Source organism: Polyodon spathula, chromosome 18, assembly GCF_017654505.1.
Source record: "Polyodon spathula isolate WHYD16114869_AA chromosome 18, ASM1765450v1, whole genome shotgun sequence".
Classification (NCBI taxonomy): domain Eukaryota; kingdom Metazoa; phylum Chordata; class Actinopteri; order Acipenseriformes; family Polyodontidae; genus Polyodon; species Polyodon spathula.
Window position 1 is genome coordinate 13,192,127 of NC_054551.1, and position 22,565 is coordinate 13,214,691.

At 41.1% G+C, this 22,565-nt stretch overlaps 1 protein-coding gene across 4 annotated transcripts in view; it reads right to left on the reverse strand.

The window, feature by feature from the left end:
* Positions 1–14,837: 14,837 nt before the first annotated feature.
* Positions 14,838–22,565, reverse strand: part of LOC121330914 (ubiquitin carboxyl-terminal hydrolase 22-like) — a 187,973-nt gene continuing 180,245 nt past the window's right edge. For all 4 annotated transcript variants that reach the window (XM_041277880.1, XM_041277884.1, XM_041277881.1 and 1 more), the window contains 5 exons: positions 21,070–21,196; positions 20,674–20,765; positions 19,986–20,048; positions 17,538–17,687; positions 14,838–15,904 (listed from right to left, as the gene is read on the reverse strand). In XM_041277880.1, the coding sequence (XP_041133814.1) occupies positions 15,862–15,904; positions 17,538–17,687; positions 19,986–20,048; positions 20,674–20,765; positions 21,070–21,196 (475 nt within the window). In that variant the 3' untranslated portion in view covers positions 14,838–15,861. The remainder of the gene's footprint in view (positions 15,905–17,537; positions 17,688–19,985; positions 20,049–20,673; positions 20,766–21,069; positions 21,197–22,565) is intronic.

Sequence of the window (22,565 nt, forward strand, 5' to 3'; positions counted from 1 at the left end):
ACACTCCTACACAGCTGTTTCTGTTTCAGTTAATGATCGTGTTTCAACCTACATATTGAATTGATGATTATTAGCACCTGTTTGGTATAATTGTTTAATCATACACCTGACTATATGCCTACAAAATCCCTGACTTTGTGCAAGTGTACCTAGAACAATTGATGCTGTTTTGAAGGCAAAGGGTGGTCACACCAAATATAGATTTGATTTAGATTTTTCTTCTGTTCACTCACTTTGCATTTTATTAATTGATAAATATAATCTATTAACATGTCTATTTTGAAAGCATTCTTACTTTACAGCATTTTTTCACACCTGCCTAAAACTTTTGCACAGTACTGTGTGTGTATGTGTGTGTGTGTATATATATATATATATATATATATATATATATATATATATATACACACACACACACACACACACACACACACACACATATATATATATATAGTACCAGTCAAAAGTTTGAGTACACTTCCACTTGCTGGAAACTAGGTTTTTTCATAATTGACAATGTTTTACATTTCTGTAAATACTTGAAAATGAAAACACATGTTACAATATTCAAAACAAAACCTAAGGAGTATCAAAGCAATGTTAAAAAAAAATGAAAATTGTCTCTAAATCTTGGATTCCTCAAAATAGCCACACTTTGCCTTAATAACAGCCTCACAAACACGAGGCATTCAGTTAACATGTTTCAGTAGGAAATCACCCGACATGTCTTCCCAGCTCTTCTGCAGCAATTCCCAGAGATGACATGGCCCAGTCTCCAGACCTCAATCCCACAGAAGTTTGTCCCATACAAGTTCTGTGGGATTGAGGTCTGGAGACTGGGCAGGCCAGGTCATTAGATTGAGTTGTCCTTCACTTTCCTTCTTCGCCAGATAGTTCTTGCACAACTTTGAGGTGTTTTAGGTCATTATCTTGTTGAAGAATGGACTCCCAACTAGCCGTAATCCTGATGGAATGGCATGCCTCTGAAGTATACTTTGATAGCCATGCTGGTTGAGCTTGCCATGGACTTGGTAAAGATCACCAACAAAGCAACCCCAGACCATGACACTGCCTCCTCCATGCTTGACAGTGGGAACCACACATGCATAACTCATGCGCTCACCCTCTTTGCATCTTACAAATACTCAGCGGTTGGACCCAAATATTTCAAATTTTGAAAAGATTTACATTTTCATTTAAAAATTACATTTTTGAATGCAGTTCATTCATGATTATCAGCTCATATAAGTACACGTATCATATAATGAAATATTAAGTGTGAATAGACAAGTTTATACAGTTAAAAGATAGACAATCATGAAAAACCTAGTTTCAAGCAGGTGTAGTCAAACTTTTGACTGTGTGGTGTGTGTGTGTATATATATATATATATATATATATATATATATATATATATATATATATATATATATATATATATATATATATATATATATATATATAGTGCCTTGCAAAAGTATTCAGACCCCTGACCAATTCTTTCATATTACTGAATTACAAATGGTACATTGAAATTTCGTTCGGTTTGATATTTTATTTTAAAATACTTAAACTTAAAATCAATTATTGTAAGGTGACATTGGTTTTATGTTGGGAAATAGTTTTAAGAAAAATAAAAAACTGAAATATCTTGCTTGCATAAGTATTCAACCCCCACATTAATATTTGGTAGAGCCACCTTTCGCTGCAATAACAGCTTTAAGTCTTTTGGGGTAAGTATGCTTTGCACACAGTGTTGGAGTGATTTTGGCCCATTTTTCTTGGCAGATTTGCTCCAGGTTTTTCAGGTTGGTTGGACACTTGTGGACCGCAATTTTCAAATAGTGCCACAGATTCTCAATCGGATTGAGATCAGGACTTTGACAGGGCCACTGTAGGACATTCACCTTTTTGTTCTTGAGCCACTCCACTCCAATCAGGGGTCAGAGTAGTCCAAACAGTCCAAGTCATGCACAGGTATTCAATAATTTCTTTGTTCTCCTTCTCTCTCAAACCGATCCAGCAAAAGCTGTCTCGCCTCCAATCACACACTGTCTTAATGGGTTTTAGCTGTCCTTTAAATATAATTGGCTGGGGTTTGATTGCTCTATTAATGCCCTATTAACAACCCATTAGCACCTCATCACATTCCTCCAAAAACACCTGCTGCAGGTAGTTTTCCTCGTCAGGCTTTTGTGATGTCGGCCATTTTGTGTGAGGACACAACCCCGACAAAATGTCTACCCGCACATACCTCCCATTTATTACCTCACCCTTGAGATTGCCACACATCCTCCCCCTCAGCTTCGACCCATTTGGAAAAAAATGCATGTACCCGAGATAAACCATCAGCATTGTTCATCTCCTTTCCTGTCTATGCTTAAGGGAAAAATTAAATGGTTCAAGACTTAAAAACCAACGCATTACTCCTGCATTTTTGTCTTTGGATCGGTGCAGTCATGTGAGGGGGGCATGGTCACTGATCAGGGTGAAGTGGCATAACCTGCTTTTATTAACTGGTTTTGGCCAGTCTCTTATAGCCTCCATCGAGATCTGCGGTTTTACTACTCCCCTTCCTATTACATACCCGAAGTATTTTGCTTCCTCCCTACCTAGGCTACACTTGGCTGGGTTGGCTGTTAGCCCGGCTTCATGTATGGAGTTTAATACGGCTTGTACTTGGGGTAGATGGGACTCCCAGTCAGTGCTGTGAATAACTACATCGTTAAAGTATGCTGCAGCATAGTTTTGGTGGGGCCTCAGTATCTGATCCATCATCCTTTGATATGTTGCAGGAGCACCCAGTAACCCAAAGGGCATCACAGTATATTGGAACAAGCCATCTGGCGTGGCAAAGACTGTCTTTTCCCAGGATCTCTTAGTGAGTGGGATTTGCCAGTAGCCCTTTGCTAAATCTAGGGTAGAGATATATCTATCCTTTCCGATTTTCTCTAGCAGTTCATCTACCCTTCCCATGTAGGCATCAAATTTTGAGATCTCATTCACCCTTCTAAAATCATTTCAAAACCTCCAGGACCAATCTGGTTTGGAGACCATGACAATGGGACTGCTCCACTCACTATTAGATTCCTCAATTACCCCTGCATTCAACATTTAAGAACATAAGAAAGTTTACAAACGAGAGGAGGCCATTCGGCCCATCTTGCTCGTTTGGTTGTTAGTAGCTTTTTGATCCCAGAATCTCGTCAAGCAGCTTCTTGAAGGATCCCAGGGTGTCCGCTTCAACAACATTACTGCGGATTGCCTCTCGTGTGCCTCTGGAACTCAATAAGGCCTCATATTTATCTTTACCCCTCGGTCGGAGACAATATCACGTGCCACTATTTGTGTTCGACTGGGTATACCTGAAAACACCTCCTTATTGTGCTCCACCAGTGTTTGTACCTCTCTGTTCTGCTCAGGGTTGACTTTTAACCTCTGGTTTCCCTTGTGGTGGAGTGGGGTAGGTCACTACTAATGTCTCCCGCTCAGGGGGTCGACGACCTGGCTGTCGTACCCTATAATTCACCTCCCCTACTTTCTCCAGTAGCTCATAAGGGCCTTTCCAGGTTGCCAAAAACTTACATTCCACTGTGGGAATTAATAATAACACTAGATCCCCTGGATGAAAGGTGCATAGGGTAGAGAATCTTTGGTGTTCTTGAGCCTGCCATAGATGATCTCTAACAATTGGTGTGACTGTGGCTATCCTGTCGTGCATAGCAGTGTTGTGCTCAGTTACACTGTGAAGTGATGTAGCCTCATGTTCCCATGTTTCCCGTGCAATGTCCAATATCCCTCAGGGGTGTCTCCCATACACGAATTCAAATGTTGAAAACCCCAGTGACACCTGTGGTACCTCCTGAATCGTGAACATCAGATAGGGCAACAGATAATCTCACTTCTTCCCATCCTTTTCTATTACTTTTCGGAGCATAGACTTAGCTTTCTTTTGAACCTTTCAACTAAACCATCTGTCTGAGGATGACAGTCAGAGATTCGAAATTGGGTAATGCATAATAACTTGCACAGGTCTGTCATTACTTTTGACATAAAAGGAGTCCCTTGGTCTGTCAGTATTTCCCAGGGAATACCCACTCTAGTAAACATCAGCATTAACTCCTTGGCAATCCCTTTAGAAGCCATGATACATAATGGGATTGCTTCCAGGGTACCTGGTGGTGTAATCCATGACTACTAAAATGTATTGATGGCCTCTAGCGGACTTGGGTAAGGGTGCCACTAGGTCCATCGCTATTCAATCGAATGGGGTTTCGATAATCGGTAAGTTAACAAGAGGGTTCCTAAATGCTAGTTTGGGTGCCACTAATTGACATTTGGGACAGCCCCCACAATGCTACCTGGTATAACAGGTAATTCTTTACCATAAAATAGGGATAGGTTTTGGGCATTTCCTCATTATTGATGGAGGCTCTGTTAACTACCTTCACACTCCCTTTGGCGTGATGCAGTATAGGGTCCTGCGCTTGCGCAGTTCCAAATTTTGTGGGGCATTCTCCTTTCAACATCAAGGGGGGAGAAATCAACAAAAAAACAGAAGGGAGACCGCATCAAAACAAGAACAACAACTCCGGTAAGACAACCATTAAATGTATTTATCTAAATGCTAGAAGTATCAGAAACAAAATTCTAGAACTTGAAGCTACTGCACTAACAGGTAACTATGATGTGATAGGTGTTACAGAAACGTGGTTATCTGAGAGTGATGGGGACGAATATAATATTTGTGGGTATACACTGTATAGGAAAGACAGGCAGGACAGAAGAGGAGGAGGGGTAGCTCTATACATAAGAAACAGTCTTGAAGCCCAGGTGTTAAACCTGGACAAAGAAAATAAAACCGAATCAATATGGGTCAGAATAACAGACAAAAATTCAAAAGGCATAATAATAGGAGCATGCTATAGACCGCCAGATTCAGACGGTGAGCACAATAATCTGTTATACAATGACATTAGAAATGTGTGTAGCAAAGGAGAAGCCATACTAATGGGGGATTTCAACTTCCCCCAAATAAAATGGGAAAACCCGGTGGGTAGCGCGAAGGATGAAATAGAAATGGTGGAAATGACAAATGACTGCTTCCTAACACAATTTGTGAAGGCACCCACTAGAGGGGAGGCATGCCTTGATTTAGTCTTTTCAAATAACGAAGATAGAATAACTAAAACAGAGGTCAGAGAACCACTGGCAAACTCAGACCACAACATGGTCTCATTTGAAGTGTTTTTTAAATCCCCAAAAGTAAAGACTAAAGCTAAGGTTTACAATTTTAGAAAAGCAAACTATGAAGGCATGAAACAGAGACTAACAGAAGTAGATTGGAGTAAAATAGAGAAAACACCCACAGAAGAAGGATGGTTGTTCTTCAAAAATGTAGTACTAGAGGCGCAAAACAATTATATCCCTAAAGTAGACAAATCTAAATGTAAAACTAAATTGCCAAAATGGTTTAATAGATCAATTAAAAAAAATATTCAGCGAAAAAAGGCACTTTACAGAGCATTAAAAAAGGACCAAAAAGAAAGTACACAGAAAGAGTACACAGAACTGCAAACGCAAGTCAAAAAGGAAGTTAGAAAGGCCAAGAGAGAAATAGAAATGAACATTGCTAAGGGAGCTAAAACCAATTCCAAAATGTTTTTCCAATATTACAACAGCAAGAGAACATTCAAAGAGGAGATTAAATGTTTAAGAGATACAAATGGCAAAATCGTAGAGGAAGAAAAAAAAATAGCAAATATGTTAAATGATTACTTTTCACAAGTTTTTACAAAGGAAGATACTGACAACATGCCCCACATGTCATCCAGTTCCTATCCAGTTTTAAATAACTTTAGCATAACTGAGGCAGAAGTGTTAAAGGGACTAGGAGCTCTTAAAATAAACAAATCCCCTGGGCCGGATGAGATCCTCCCAGTAGTACTCAAAGAAATGAAAGAAGTAATTTACAAACCGCTAACCAAGATCATGCAGCAGTCTCTTGACACAGGGGTGGTACCGACAGACTGGAAAATTGCAAACGTAATACCGATCCACAAAAAGGGAAACAAAACTGAACCAGGTAACTACAGACCAGTAAGCCTGACTTCTATTATATGCAAACTTATGGAAACTATAATAAGATCCAAAATGGAAAATTACCTATATGGTAACAGGGTACTGGGAGACAGTCAACATGGTTTTAGGAAAGGGAGATCGTGCCTAACTAACTTGCTTGATTTTTTTGAGGATGCAACATCGATAATGGATAATTGCAAAGCATATGACATGGTTTATTTAGATTTCCAGAAAGCTTTTGACAAAGTCCCGCACAAAAGATTAATTCTCAAACTGAACGCAGTTGGGATTCAAGGAAACACATGTACATGGATTAGGGAGTGGTTAACATGTAGAAAACAGAAAGTACTGATTAGAGGAAAAACCTCAGAATGGAGTGTGGTAACCAGCGGTGTACCACAGGGATCAGTATTAGGTCCTCTGCTATTCCTAATCTACATTAATGATTTAGATTCTGGTATAGTAAGCAAACTTGTTAAATTTGCAGACGACACAAAAGTAGGAGGAGTGGCAAACACTGTTGCAGCAGCAAAGGTCATTCAAAATGATCTAGACAAGATTCAGAACTGGGCAGACACATGGCAAATGACATTTAAGAGAGAAAAGTGTAAGGTACTGCACGCAGGAAATAAAAATGTACATTATAAATATCATATGGGAGATATTGAAATTGGAGAAGGAATCTATGAAAAAGACCTAGGAGTTTTTGTTGACTCAGAAATGTCTTCATCTAGACAATGTGGGGAAGCTATAAAAAAGGCTAACAAGATGCTCGGATACATTGTGAAAAGTGTTGAATTTAAATCAAGGGAAGTAATGTTAAAACTGTACAATGCACTAGTAAGACCTCATCTTGAATATTGTGTTCAGTTCTGGTCACCTCGCTATAAAAAAGATATTGCTGCTCTAGAAAGAGTGCAAAGAAGAGCGACCAGAATTATTCCGGGCTTAAAAGGCATGTCATATGCAGACAGGCTAAAAGAATTGAATCTGTTCAGTCTTGAACAAAGAAGACTACGTGGCGACCTAATTCAAGCATTCAAAATTCTAAAAGGTATTGACAGTGTCGACCCAAGGGACTTTTTCAGCCTGAAAAAAGAAACAAGGACCAGGGGTCACAAATGGAGTTTAGAAAAAGGGGCATTCAGAACAGAAAATAGGAGACACTTTTTGTCTGGAATCAACTCCCCAGTAATGTTGTTGAAGCTGACACCCTGGGATCCTTCAAGAAGCTGCTTGATGAGATTTTGGGATCAATAAGCTACTAACAACCAAACGAGCAAGATGGGCCGAATGGCCTCCTCTCGTTTGTAAACTTTCCTATGTTCTTATGTTCTTATGTTCTTTTTCTAAACTCCATTTGTGACCCCTGGTCCTTGTTTCTTTTTTCAGGCTGAAAAAGTCCCTTGGGTCGACACTGTCAATACCTTTTAGAATTTTGAATGCTTGAATTAGGTCGCCACCTAGTCTTCTTTGTTCAAGACTGAGTTTCATTAACTCCTATATTCCATAAATCTTTACTAACTTTTTCTTATCAAACCTCTTACGAGTTCACGTCCTGTTATATATTCCATAAAGAGCTGAAACTTACGTTTTCCTTTATCAAACCTCTTAACGATCGAGGCCAGACAATATACTGTTGTGCATAAGACTCTTCCAATTTCTCATCCCTTTGGAGAAACTCGTAGAAAAAAGTAGAACTCGAAGCAGCAGGTATCTCCAGATTTCCTCCTCGCTCCTGGCTGGCTTGCCACTGTAAGAAATAATGAAAGTGATAAATAATATTAGTTTTGTCAACTATATATGTTTATTGGTATAGCGTAGAATAGACAATTGTATTGAACAGAGTTGTGTCGCGTCACTCTGGGTAACTGCAAAAACAAAATCTGGATCACAAAATATCATTACCTAAACTTGCAATATCACAACTTAAACAGAAAAGAATGCAGCAATACTGAGACTGCCCAAGAAAACTGCACGCCACTTGCAAGAAAGCAAGCTGGCAACAACTGCAAAGGGCTTGTTACGTGCCAAATACACACAAAAAACTCCCCCAACTGCAGAAACAAATCAGACAAGGGAATGCTAACAAGAGCATCACCAAAATTCCTTACAAGGTTCAGAAGTTCTTTGACTGCAATGTAAGACACATATTGAGTACAAAAAGAAGGTAGGGGGTAAACGAATGTCTGACTCGCGTTACTGCAGCAAACTGCAGGCAAGACAAAACTGAGATTTTACAAGTATGGAAAACAAAATACTGCAACTGCCATAAACAACCTGCAGGGGAGCTGCAGAACAAGGCAGAGTGCAAAGGAAAGGTATGGACAACAAATGGTTTTTATGGGGTGAATTCGAGACAGGATTTAGGAGCGGCGTGTAACTTGAGACATTAGAAAGACTCTGCAAAGGCATCAATACCCTGCAGAAAAAACACAACTGCACGCAAAAAAAAATTCCACAACTTAAAAGGAATGGTTCACAACCACAACTTCTTCGACAGTCTTTTGGGTTTTGGTAGATGTTAGGGTCATGAAACAAGGCATATTGTCTTTCAACCACCCTGTAATTCTTAACATCTTGTTCTACAGTCAATCCACAACACTTCAATCAACGTGTCACCTCACTACAACCTTTGCTAATATGTTCAAACACTCTACTGTAATACAAATATACCCGTCTGCCTCATCAACTTCTTAATCACTCTCTCCCCTAGATAGTCAGACTTACCATCACTCTTCACACTCTCACCATGCGTCACTTACTCCTAAGAGTACTCCCCACACCGCCAACTCCTGATTCACCTCACACAACTTTTCACTGGTGTGTGACTATAGATTGTTTCTTATTAGTTGATATAGGTAGAAATAGACAATTGTTTGAGTTGGTGTCACTCCTCTGGGTTGACACCCCGAACAATGCATTCACTTTAGTTTTGTAGATTCCAAAACACACCCTTTTAATGATGTCATTTATGACCCCTCCTCACTATACCTGTGTACTCGTGGCAAGTTTCCAAGCCTCACAGACATTCCTTTACATCTGTTATCTCTGAGATTCTCCCATCCCCCATACAACCAAGAAGAGCAGAACAGACAACCAACAGACAATAAATACCCACAAATGGTCATATTTGCTCTCCCTCTAGTCAATCTGCAATTTATTGGGACATACCCTGCATTCCAAAATACCCCACCTAAGCTCTGTGCTCAATATCTCTCCATTGAAAGTAAGCCTGTCTCCCATACATTCCAAATATTCTAACAATATGAATATGGACTATCAAATTTCCTTACAGTCCTGAACTCAAAAACCCAAAATACCACTCCCAGCTTCTTTGTTCAATCTGTAACAGAAAATAACATAATAATATTAGAAAAGAATGATCAATTCTAACACAAAAACGATTACAAAATTCCTTACACATATGCAGACAGGCTTAAAGAATTAAATCTATTCAGTATTGAACAAAGAAGACTACGCAGTAATCTGATTCAAACATTCAACATTTTAAAAGGTATTGACACAATGTCAACCCAAGGGACTTTTTCAATCTGAAAAAAGAAACAGGACCAGGGGTCACAAATGGAAATTAGATAAATTCAGAACAGGAAATAGGAGGCACTTTTTTACACAGCGAATTGTGAGGTTCTAGAACCAACTCCCCTGTAATGTTGTTGAAGCTAACAACCTGGGATCCTTCAAGAAACTGCTTGATAAGATTATGCGATCAATAAGCTACTAACAACCAAACGACCAAGATGGGCCGAATGGTTTGTAAACTTTCTTATGTTCTTATCATCTATACAGGTATTCCATCCCCGGCGAGGTCCCCAGATATATGAAATATGTGACATGGATAGGTATGACTACCTCCAGAATATAATAACTAAATGAGCCTTTTCAACACATAGTAGCACAACAGAGAAAAAGACGTCTTTGACGGTAAACTGCAAGTCTACCTTCAGAGACCTAAATAAACAGAGAAAGTTCTAAAATGGGTTAAATAACCAGATTGAACAAAAGACAGTGCTGCTCCCCAGTGGTCACTCTAAGTGGATCATTCAGAACTAGAATATAGCACTCTTTTCCTCAAAAAATAATGTAATTGATAACGTAATTCCTGAAGTTCTTAAATAAAAGTACACTGCATTAAAAACAGGGTATTAGAAAACAATTGAGTGTCATCAGCTTCCAGCTCTAGAGGGCATTAATAAACATTAGATCCCTGCTGGAATGTAACCCTGATCAGCCAATTATATTCTGTCAGCTCGACTGGAGCTCAGACACTATCTATCAACAACAACAAATGGACTATTCAGTAATATTACTTCTTTCAGGTATCTGGCACTTTAGATAAATTATAAGCAGCTCTGGCAATTAAAACAGTTATTTGCTTAATAAAGTGTATATGGATATGTATACAGAGCTGTGTGTGTGTGTGTATATATTATATATATATATATATATATATATATATATATATATATATATACACACACACACACAGCTCTGGAAAAAATTAAGAGACCACTGCAAAATTATCAGTTTCTCTGGTTTTACTATTTATAGGTATGTGTTTGGGTAAAATGAACATTTTTGTTTTATTCTATAAACTACTGACAACATTTCTCCCAAATTCCAAATAAAAATATTGTCATTTAGAGCATTTATTTGCAGAAAATGACAACTGGTCAAAATAACAAAAAAGATGCAGTGTTGTCAGACCTCGAATAATGCAAAGAAAATAAGTTCAGATTCATTTTTAAACAACACAATACTAATGTTTTAACTTAGGAAGTGTTCAGAAATCAATATTTGGTGGAATAACCCTGATTTTCAAGCACAGCTTTCATGCGTCTTGGCATGCTCTCCACCAGTCTTTCACATTGATGTTGGGTGACTTTATGCCACTCCTGGTGCAAAAATTCAAGCAGCTTGGCTTTGTTTGATGGCTTGTGACCATCCATCTTCCTCTTGATCACATTCCAGAGGTTTTCAATGGGGTTCAGGTCTGGAGATTGGGCTGGTCTTGATCTGGTGGTCCTACATCCACACCTTGATTGACCTGGCTGTGTGGCATGGAGCATTGTCCTGCTGGAAAAACCAATCCTCAGAGTTGGGGAACATTGTTAGAACAGAAGGAAGCAAGTTTTCTTCCAGGACAACCTTGTACTTGGCTTTATTTTTTTCCCAGAGCTGTGTGTGTGTGTGTGTATATATATATATATATATATATATATATATATATATATATATATATATATATATATATATATATATTATTATATTTTTTCCGATTAGGTGTGTGATCTTTAATGAACATTTTCCGAAAACTTTTCTCAGCGAAAGGGTACCCTACAAAAAGGTAAATGTAGGTTTCAAATTGTTGTTTTTTAAAAAAAAAAAAAAAAAGAATGAGAATATTGTTTTGTTATAGCGACAGTGCCCTTCGAAGGCCCTCGACTTTTGTTAGCGTGCTCTCCTTGGCTCGGGACGCATAACTCTAGTCGTGGTCAATTAACACACAGTAGAGCCTTCATGGACAGGTTAACCATAAAACCTGACTATAACAGGGTCTTGCTTCTCGTGTGTGTGCATTCGCTGCTGAGTGACAGGCAGGAGATTAAGACAAGGGGTTGAAGTTGAAACACCGGCACAGGCGCGCAGGATTTATTAACAAACAGAAAGTGAAAGTAAATAAAAATGGTCATGTGACGCTACCAACGATGGTAACACACAGAGGACTACTACAGGAAGCTCTACAAAAAGTGCAAAATAAAACACAGCACAAAAAACTATCAAAATAAAGGTGCCGTAACAACGGCATGTGCTACACCCTAAGGCATTGAGGTCCCGCTTTATACACCTTGCTAACTATACATTAGTGGGATTTACAATCCCTGAACTAATCTTCTCTGTTCAACCACACCCAAACCCTGACTCCGACTACTAGCAGGGCCGTCGGCGGTTTCTCTTCTGTGCCGGGTCACTCTCACGGCGATCAGGATTACGCAGCCAGGTGTCCATGTCCAGGTAGCACGATCTTTTGCCCGTTGTCCGTGGATTTGCAGCAGCCCCTAGATGAACAAACAGGACCTCTTTATACCTGACGCTGTGCTGGAACACACCTACCTGCTGATTATCCCCAGCTGGCAATCACACACAGCAGGCAGGCTATCCCAGGATCATCAGGTACTTCATTAAATTAATTACAACAATGTACACACTTATTTACAATATATACACACAAAACCCACTCTTCATGTGCAGGGCTCCTGCCCTGCTACACTGACATTTGCATGAATTTAGCTTTTTACAGTTATATTTCGAGCCTCCTGTTTTTCGCAAACATGAAATAGCACAAAATAAAACTAAATGCAACATATAAAATGAAATGCAACCTATAAAACAAAAAATGGAGAGCAAAATTGCTCAGGTGAAGTGCTTGTGTAGGAGGCCGTCTTTATTGTCTTCCTCATCATACTCTGCATCTCCTTCATCTTCTCCTCCTCCTTCTCTGTGGAAGAGGAAGAGACAGAACCACCAAGAGATTGGTGAACTCCGAGCAGCAGGAGAAACTCTGGGCAGATGTTTCCCATCAGGGCACAGTGCTTGTTGAGCGAGTGGGGCAAAGGGAGTAGGGAACCTCCACATAAATATTTTGGAGCTGCAGGCAGTATACCTGGCCTTGCAAAATGTTTTGTAGGATGTTCAAGGGAGATGTGATTGAACACTACTGTGGTGGCTTATATAAAACCACCAGGCCGGCCTCAGGACTCCCAGTCTCCATTGTGTGGTCTGCAAGCTTTTGCTCTGGGCACACGAAAACCTCCTCTCGCTGCATGCAATACACTGTCCAAGGTGACAAAGAGGGCGGCGGACCTCCTCTCAAGGGGAGGTCCCAGCACCTCAGAATGAGGCTTCACCTCCAGGTGGTAAGCTTCATTTGGAGCTCCTGAGCAACCAGCAGTGGAGCCGGCCCGAATGCCGCAACCTGCACAGTCAGGTGCGGGGGACATTGTGACATCCCGATCCATTGAGCCTACAGCTCTGGGTCTGGACCTGAATGGCTGCATTTGAGCTGTCTGGGGCTTTCTAATATGGTAACTGACACCCTGAAAAATGCCAGAGCAGTGTCCTTGTGTTCCCAGTGAGGGTACAAGGGGCGCGTCTTTCAGACGTGGTGCCTGCCTCCGGGTTTTGACCCCACGACATGTCCTATGGCAGTATACTGCAATTTTCAGGACCTGTTTGACAAAGGGAAATCCCCTTCTACATTAAAGGTCTACATTGCAACTATATCAGCTTGCCATGTCAAAGTTGACTCCTCGGTAGAGGCTTAACATGGTGTTTGAAGCACTCACGAAGCCTCCATTTGAGCCCTTGCTGTAAAGCTTTGTAGGGTATTTTAATATTTGTCTTTTTTTATCGTTTATTTGCTATTGCAATGTAAGCAAAGGCAGAAGCTAAAGAACTGGAATTTTTTACACAATTTTCCATTTTTTAATGCAACAATAATTGCAAAGTAGAATTTAAAAATTGCAGGGCCTACATAGAATTCAATAGACAAAGAAAATATTTAAGAAATATTTCAAGAAAATATAATAAATTGTAGATCTTTGTCCTTCAGCACCTGCCTTGGCTATTTAAATGTAAATATTAAAACAGACATTTTTGTCTCTATAGCCTTGTGACAGAAATATGAGTTCTGGTGATAAATCTTCCTCCCGACCTGTGAGGGCGCTAAAGAACGAGAGGAGAAGTATCTGGAAGGGCTGGCCTGACAGTTCGTTTCCAGGACCGGGAAGTGGGTCAGCCTAGAAAGAAGCGAGACTCTGTTGTAAGACCGTATTGACTTGAAAGGTAAATGAGAGGCAACTGCAAGTAATAAGGCAGCTGCAACAGTTTACCTAGATATCATGCAGGATTACATATAGGGGCCAGGGTAACGCTGATCTTTTCCTTCGTTTGGGTTAATGCTAGGAGAGAAGGACTGAGAGAGGAGCTCTCAGAGAATAAGAGAAAAAAGTGTTCCGTGTTGTGTGTTATTTCTGTCTGTCTGTAATTGTCTGTCTTTGTCGCACCACTAAACAGTTAAAGCACACCTCCGGAGCTGTCGCCACAAAAGCACTATCCGGAGCACCACTGCACAGAGCACCTGCACGTTTGGATTCATCCAGGACTGATGACCGTGCCTTTGTTTTCTGTTCAGGACTGTGTTGTGTTATTCACGCTCCCCGCGCTTTACACATTGTTGTGTACTGCTGGGGATTTATTATTTGACGGTCGCCAGACCTGGAAACGGCACAATAAACACTTGTTCACTAAATTACCGTTGTCTGCCTGTCACTCCTGCATCGCATCACCGCTACACCTGTTCCCCTTACCAGCCACTTTGCCACAAGCCTGCACATTTTTTATTTCTTAACCTGGTCCTTCTATTACCTGGATAGAATAGTGCAGATGTCCTGACAGTCCCAACATATTGATCATTAATCTTTGGAAAATTCAGCATTTACTATACTGCAGAAATACAGCTTTGATATACATTATAAAATGAAACTACAAATATAAAATAGCTGAAGGTAGCAACACTAAAGTATCAAGTTCCTTTTCGTTTAATGACAAGGTCCTATTTATAACAATAGTGTGTGTGTGTGTGTGTGTGTTTGTGTGCATGCGCGGGGAACAGGGGGAGAGTGATCACAGACAGAAACTTAAACTATTAAAAACACAAGCCTTCAGCTGCTCTCTTATCCAGTTTTAATTGCATGCCTGTTTTACAAGTACTGATTCAGTACAGCACTGTATTGTTGTACTGCATATAACACACAGATAGATACACTGGTGGGATTAATACTGATCAATCAAGCAAGAATGCACCATTCAAAGCATGAGCAGCCCTGGTTCCACTGTAGTACAAACTGTAATAAATGGTGCATTTGAAACAATAATACAGTTTATTTTTTCACATCCAAGTGATCAAATTGCATTGTAATACCAATATGAAGACTTTTCACGATGAAAACAATGCCAACTCATTACAGTTTTTACCATGACAGTACACATTTGAAAATCTCTCCTGAAAAGGGGTAGAAAAAAGTAAACAAATTCAAATGAAGCTCTCCCACCTCCCTCCGACTTAAAAAACTAAAAAAGCAAACAAAAAAACCAAGGGCCCTCCACAGTGTGAATCTGCAGTCCATCGGAACATGTCAATATTGAAAGCCTGTCCGAGTTCAGCCTACATTTCGGGTTCCAAATTAGTTTTTTTTTAAAAAAAATAGATGTCTTTCTACGAGTTTCATATAGTATTTCATTACTAAATTCACAAATAAAAAGGACTTGCAAAGTCTTTAATAATACCATTGTTTTTCTGATTTCAGACCCATATTCATAAAAAAATATTTTTTTCTTATTATTCTTAAATGCTTGGCGAGTTGGAGATGGAGTACCTTGGGGAAAGAAAGTAAAAAATAAAAACAGAAAAATCAAGTCTGTGATTCATGAGATGTGCCACTCCCAGGGTCTGTCTCCTCTTATTTCTCTTTCTCTCTCTGTATGTCTCTGCAGTGAAGGTGAGGGTGACCATCTTCTATCAACATGCGATTTAGTCTCCCAACCCTGGCAAAAACCAGGCATCGTGTTCTTGCTTTCTTTCCTTCTCTACTGTCAAGTAGGTACTGGTCGCTCAGTGCTGACTTTGTTTTCTTTTTCATTAAGAGTTTCAGGTAGGTTTGTGTGTTGTTTTGAAGGCTTTCGCTTTCTCAGGTTAGGCTACTCGTATTCAAGGAACTGTTTGTGATAAAATAACAGATACCTGTAAAAACATAAAACAATGTATAGAAGTTAGTATGCGAGTCGTAAAGGTATTCTACTGCATTTAAATGAGTGCAAATTAGCATGCGAGTCGTAGAGGTAATCTACCAGAATTCAAAAAAAAAAAAAAAACGGCACACTGCTTGTTCACTTATTTAGGACCTGTACTTCATACCAGGTTGGGCAGTCGTCTGCCCTGGCCAGAGCCTTGACACTGGAAGGCTCGTCATGAAAGGTGCTATATAAAAAATATTTCATTGATTGACTGATTATATTTAACATAACTGGTACAGAGAGGAAGGCAGAGGATCGCTCATCAAGTTCAAACCAGGATTGTCCTTACTACTGTGCCCCTGCTTGACATACATCCACTATCATGTCTCTCTTGAGATCTTTCCCCATTTCTGGTAGGCTATTTGCAATTGTGCAGCTCCCACAGCTTTGCACCATATCACATGATCTACCTAGTTTGAATCTCCCATTCAGTGTGATGCCAAACACAAATCGTGTAGACAGGACCCAATAAAGTGGCCAGACAGTTTACATAGTCATACACCGAATCTAAATCGCTTACCTCTCAACCTCATTTTACAGGTGTGTTTTCTTTATTTTTTTTCTTTTATTTTTTAAAGGCTTTTAGAAAATCAAATACAATATAGTGTATGACATTTGCTTCAGTGTCATCATAAAGCCAGATGAAGTCTTTCTTCCACTACACTAAATTTTCATCATTTTTTTTCATCATTAATACTGTTAATTTCAGCACTCTCCTTTTGGCTTAATGGCTTATTGGTTGCTTAGTTGTAAAAAAAAATAAAATAAAAAAAAAAATACCTGAATTCTAAAACGTTGCCATGTTGAAGGAACGAGTCTTACAGCGCTTCAGTACAGATTCAGTCTCAGATTCTGACTACAACAAATATGATTCGCGGGGGGAAAGTTCAGACTAGTTCAATTACCACATTATCAGAGTGGGGGGGGGGGAGTTTATGTTTTAAAAAATGGGTTTATGAGGGGCTCCTGAGTGACGCATCCAGTAAAAGCACTCCGTGCAGATGTGCCCTATAGCCTGGAGAATCCAGGCTATGTCACTGCCGACAGTGACCGGGAGTTCCTAGGGGGTGGTGCACAATTGGCCAAGCGCGGCCCGGGGCAGGGAGGGCTAGGTCGGCCAAGGCGTCCTCAGCTCTCCGCGCACCAGCGACCCCTGTTGTCTGGCCGGGCGCTTGCAGAATGCCTGTAAGCTCCCCAGGGCTGCATTGTCCTCCGATGCTGTAGCTCTGAGGTGGCTGCACGGTTAGTTTGCCGGTGACCCCGAGGGGGGCATCACATTGGCTCTGACGGTCATACTGTTGATTTTATTGCATTCTAAAAACCTAGAAGTGGCCCTTGTAAAGGTTTTCCCTTAGTAAAAGTACAGGTAAAGTGTAATAAAGCATAGTGAAAGCATGGTAAAGTATAGGTAAGCCTTGTAAAGCCCAGAGAGGAAAAGTAAAGCATTTTAAAAAACATGGCAAACCATGTGAAACTATAGTAAATGCATAGTACAACCATGAGAAAACTACAAAATTATCATGCACATTTACTGTGGTAAACTTCAATAAGGAAAGCGTCTAAGAACAAGAAATGCCTACCCTTCACTGTCTAACACATCCTTGATGCTAGCCTTGGTGATGATTGCATCGTCACACTTAAACCACTGGTCCTTGTGCTGTCGGATGAAGCTGGTATAGTGGCCACTCTCTAGTGTTCCCTGATGATTGACGACTGCAAACAAGGAATACCTGAGAAGAAAAAGTTATAATGGAGCAGTGTATGCAGGTAACATGCCAAGGAAATCAACAACACATGACAGGTTTCCTTGGTAAACCAATTGAAATGCGACATAAGATCTGTAGGTTATTTCAAATAATATCTAAAACTTAAAGTGTAGAAGCATGTTGTGGCAGTGTGGCAGGGTTATAGTTCTGCCAAAGCACGGTTATGTGTGTGGGCAGATAAAATCCTCCTCGCAAAAACATGTAGGAATGTTGCTGGAGTCAGGAATTGAATAAATTATTAAATGATTAATTAAGGCTCCAGCCACAGGTGTATAACCAGGGTGATCACAGGTGTTAGTGAGTAATAATTAGGATTGATGTTGACGTAGAGGTGGAGGTGCGTGTTTTGTGTTCTGTGCTGTGCCGTCCCATCCTGTGTTATTTACATCTGTGAGTGTTTTGTACAGAGTTTTTGTTTTGGCCCTTGTGTCTGTTATTTTGTTAATGTGCTTTTGTTTGTGTCTGTTTAGTGTTTTGCTTACTTATTTATTATTTGATTAAATGTGCGCATTAGTGCTTGAAACTTGCAGCTTCTGTGTCAGTCTCCCTTCCTGGTCGTAATAGCCTGACCAGTGACACTGTGCCAGAAGTGGGATAGTGCCCCTAGACCAGGGGACCACGCAGACCAGGACTTAAGTTTTGAAAAAAAAAAAAAAAAGGAAGGTGGTCCGTGGTGCCTCACATGTGTAAATACTGGGCCCTACAGCATGTGCTGCCCCTTTCAGGGTGAAGGGGAGTTACCACCTGCCACAATCAAGAAGGAGGGGAGGAGTGGCCATGGCTGGAGGCGAGCAAAAGAGCCAATGTCATCTCAAAGGCCAGAGAAAGAGAAGCTGCCTGCCCAAGTGCCAGAAAGGGAGGAGCTGCCAACCTGCCTGCCAGAAAGGGAGGAGCTGCCTTTCTGTCTGCCGAAGGGAGAGGAGCCGCTGCCATCTCCAGGGCCACAGAGGGGGTGCCACCATCGCCATTGCTGGAATACCCCGTCCCCTGCAAACTACATGGCAGGAGGGCCACTGGGACGCCTACTTCCGCATTTTCGAGGTCTCGAGTTGGTGACCCACCTGTGGAGAATGGGGGCACTTTGTGGTCTACTGCCCCCTCCCAGGGGAGGAGGAACCACGGCCAGAGGGCAGCTTGGACGCCTACCTCATCGCTCTCAAGGTCTCAAGTGGGTGCCCAGTCTGTGGGGAGTGGGGGCACTTCCCGGTCAACCGCCCCCTCCTCCAGGAGGTGAAGGAGAAGGAACAGCTGTTGGAGGGCCCTGCGCTGATGTCAGCATTGCCGCTGTGAGTGCCACTGCCGAAGTGCCCAGAGCCGCTGCCATTGCCGGAGTGCCTTGCGCTGATGTCAGCGCCACCACAGCTGGAGTATGCAGCACCACCACCACAGCCGGAGTGACCCGTGCAGAGGGCAGCATTGCTACTACCAGCGCCACCGCTACTGTCGGAGTGTCCTGCGCTGACAGCATTGTCGATGCCACCGCCACATCCGGAGTGCCCAGTGCCGCTGTCTCCAGCACCACAGGAAGAAGCGCTGTTGTCTCCAGCATCACAGGGAGAAGCACCGCTGTCTCCAGCATCACAGGGAGAAGCGCCACTGTCTCCAGCGCCACAGGGAGAAGCTAAACAGTCTCCAGCACCACAGTGAGAAGCCCCGCTGTCTCCAGTGCCACAGCATTGCCGCTGTCAGTGTTGCCATGGCTGGCTACAGGTCCGGAGAAGCCAGCCTTTCCGCTGTCAGCATTGCCACTTCTGTGTCTGAGTCTCCCTTCCTGGTCATAACAGCCTGGCCAGTGACGCTGTCATGCCACATATGTATTCAACAAGTATGCCAGTGGGGTGTGGCATGTGGAATTTAGTCTAAAGTCACATGTACAAGTTAAGCTGTAAGAGTTAAATCAAGGTCTGTTCAATTACTTTCCAGGATTTCTAACACTGACATTCTCTGGACTTTTTCATGGGATATGTCAGTTGGTAATAATCAGTGTTGCACTTACTCTGTTAAATACAGCTAATTCATGCCAGTATTGCCACTTTCTGGTACGATAGGAAAGTATAAGTAAAAAAAAAAAAAATGAATTCCCTAGTTGATTTACCTATTATATGTGAATAAAAGTATATGAATAAAAACAGGATTATATTGAAAATATATATTGCTGCAACATGAACACCACAGGATACAGCAAGTAAAGAAATGTGTTTCTTATAAAGTCCCTTTTATGTTATAAAGCACTTAGATAAATCCAAAATAAATGGTACATACTTATTGTCATTGCTTAAAGTGTCAATTGGTTGTTGATACTGGCCATTCATTCGGCTTTCTTTACTGCAAAAAAACAAACAAAAAAAAAAAAAAAAAAAAAAAACACAACAATAAAGTGTGGTTCAGTGGCTTGAGATAGACAGCACACCAAGGTTTTAATTTCCAAGTTTTGCCTACCAATTGTAAAAGCTAACAAAGTATATAAGCACAGTGCCATTTCCTCCATCAAAGAACACAAGCACATTATTAAATATCAAAGTAATACTCGGGCCGATCAGGGAAGCAGCTGCTCTGCTTCTGCTCTTTGTGAATCCACACCGTGTAGAACTGGGGAACTTAACCTGTACCTTTGTCACATATGCAAAAACAGACATTTCCATATTACACTAAAACAAGTTTTCTATTAATAAATGTATGTACCAGATGATAACTCCTGGGTGTAAGTCAGTATTTTCAGATGCTTGCCAATTTGGTTAAAAAATTAATAAATAAATAAATCAGTAAATACTGACTGACAGCTTTTATAAAACCTTGGAACTTTTGAGTAAAAACCTTGCATATAGTACCCTTAAATCTTTAATTAACTCCTATACTAGACAAAATATTAGCAGAAAATAAAAAATCAGTGCTAGCCATGGCCAATGGAAGAGTGTTTCAGCTTCTTAATATCACAGCAGCGACACCCCACCTAGAAGCCATGAACGGAGTCATATCCAGCTCGAGCGGAAAGGACACGTAGGTGGTGATCTTCCGTCTCAGTTTTGCAGAGTGTTCGAACCGCTGAAATACAGAAAAATCATTAAGTCAGAGATTTCACTCAAAGAAAGAACTCTACACATACCCACAAACAACCATCTTGTTATCAAGGATAGATACATAAACTAGAATGGCAATTCAATGAACAATACAGTTAGCCTAACATTCAATTCTACCATAACAAAATGGTCTTCAATTATTCCGAAATTGGGATTTATAAAGCAGTTTTGCTTAATCCTTGTCTGTCTTGTTTAACGAGAAGATTCACTTTGAAATGATCATCATATTGCTGTCCATGTGCAGAATGAAAGTGTAATCCAATACTTACCTTGAGATGAAAACAGGCTACGATTGGTAGCTTTTTCATTGTGAGCTGTTTGGTTGATTCTTGGTAACTATGGCAACCACTACATTTGATTTTAGCACTACTTCCTAGATGCTCTGGCCTTGTAAACCTGGAAAATGAAATGATAAAGCATTTATTGATGCGAAGCAGGCAATATAAGGATTTTCAGATCTACAGGTCGTAGACAATATATTGCAGCCCAAGAGACAGATCACAATATAATAAATTGCATGGCCCGCAAGCTTTGGCTCTGGGGCACACGAGAACCTCCTCTCACTGCAGGCAGTACATTTGCCCAGGGCCCAGGTAAATATGGACTGGAGAGGAGGCGTATAGTAGGAAACTATGGCCCCTGAGGGAAGAACTATAGTTACCAACAGGGGACGATGATGCCCAAAGCCGCAGGGTGAAAATGTTATGCACTAAGTTTTATTGCCATCCTTGCGCTTGGTTGGCAGTTGTTTCTGTGTCCAAGGTGGCCATTCTGGAGAAAGAGAACTGCAGATTTAAATCCTTGTCTTCCTTGTAGCAGTGGCTATCAGTATTGGCTGTACTATGCCTTGTACTGGCAATTATGTGCCCAATCCTTGTAGGTTGTCAAAAATAGTTACATTTTGGGGTTCAAATTCCAATACAGCATGTATTAAAAAAACAAACAAAAAAACTATTATAAACATTAGAAACCACCAGAGAACAATAAAAAGACCAGCTGCAGTACGAAGGCATATAGAGCCAGAGGGGGTTGTAACTGAATATTACAGAAAGGTGCCATTTAGGAGACATTTGGAACACCTGTGCTTTTATCAGGTGAACCACTCAGGGACCCCTGAATTATTTTTCTTTTTATGGAAATTTTTACACAGTGAGTTGATTCTAGGGAGGCAAAGAGATCTATTTCTGCTCTTATGAACCTCTCCCAAATGAGGCTCACCACCTCAGGGTTAGCCTCCACTCTGAGGCGCTGGGACCTTCCTTGAGAGGAAGTCTGCCATCCCGTTTATGACCCTTGTGTACTGCCTGCAGTGAAAGCAGGTTCTCGTGTGCCCAGAGCAAAAGCTTGCGGGTCATGCGAGGGACACTGGATGATCTGAGGCGACCCTGGTGGTTGACGTAAACAACCACTATTGTGTTTTCTGTATGGACACACACACACATGCCTCCCTCAAACCCTGAGCATAAAATGCTGCAAGGCTAGGTAAAATGCCTGCAGCTCCAAAACATTTATGTGGAGATCCTGCCAAGGGTTCCACATCCCCTGCACCCCCCTGTCACTACACACAGCACCCCAGCCCAGACTGGAAGCATCCTTGGTAATGCCCTCCCTTCTGGTGACAGCCCAGTGCTACGCCGAGGCGTAGATAGGCAGGCTGTTTCCACCAACAGCGTGCCTTTAGACAGTGACAAGACACTGTCAATAGGTGGTCACAGGCTGAAAAACCATGCTGTTGAACCAGGCCTGCAGAGGGCGCATGCACAGG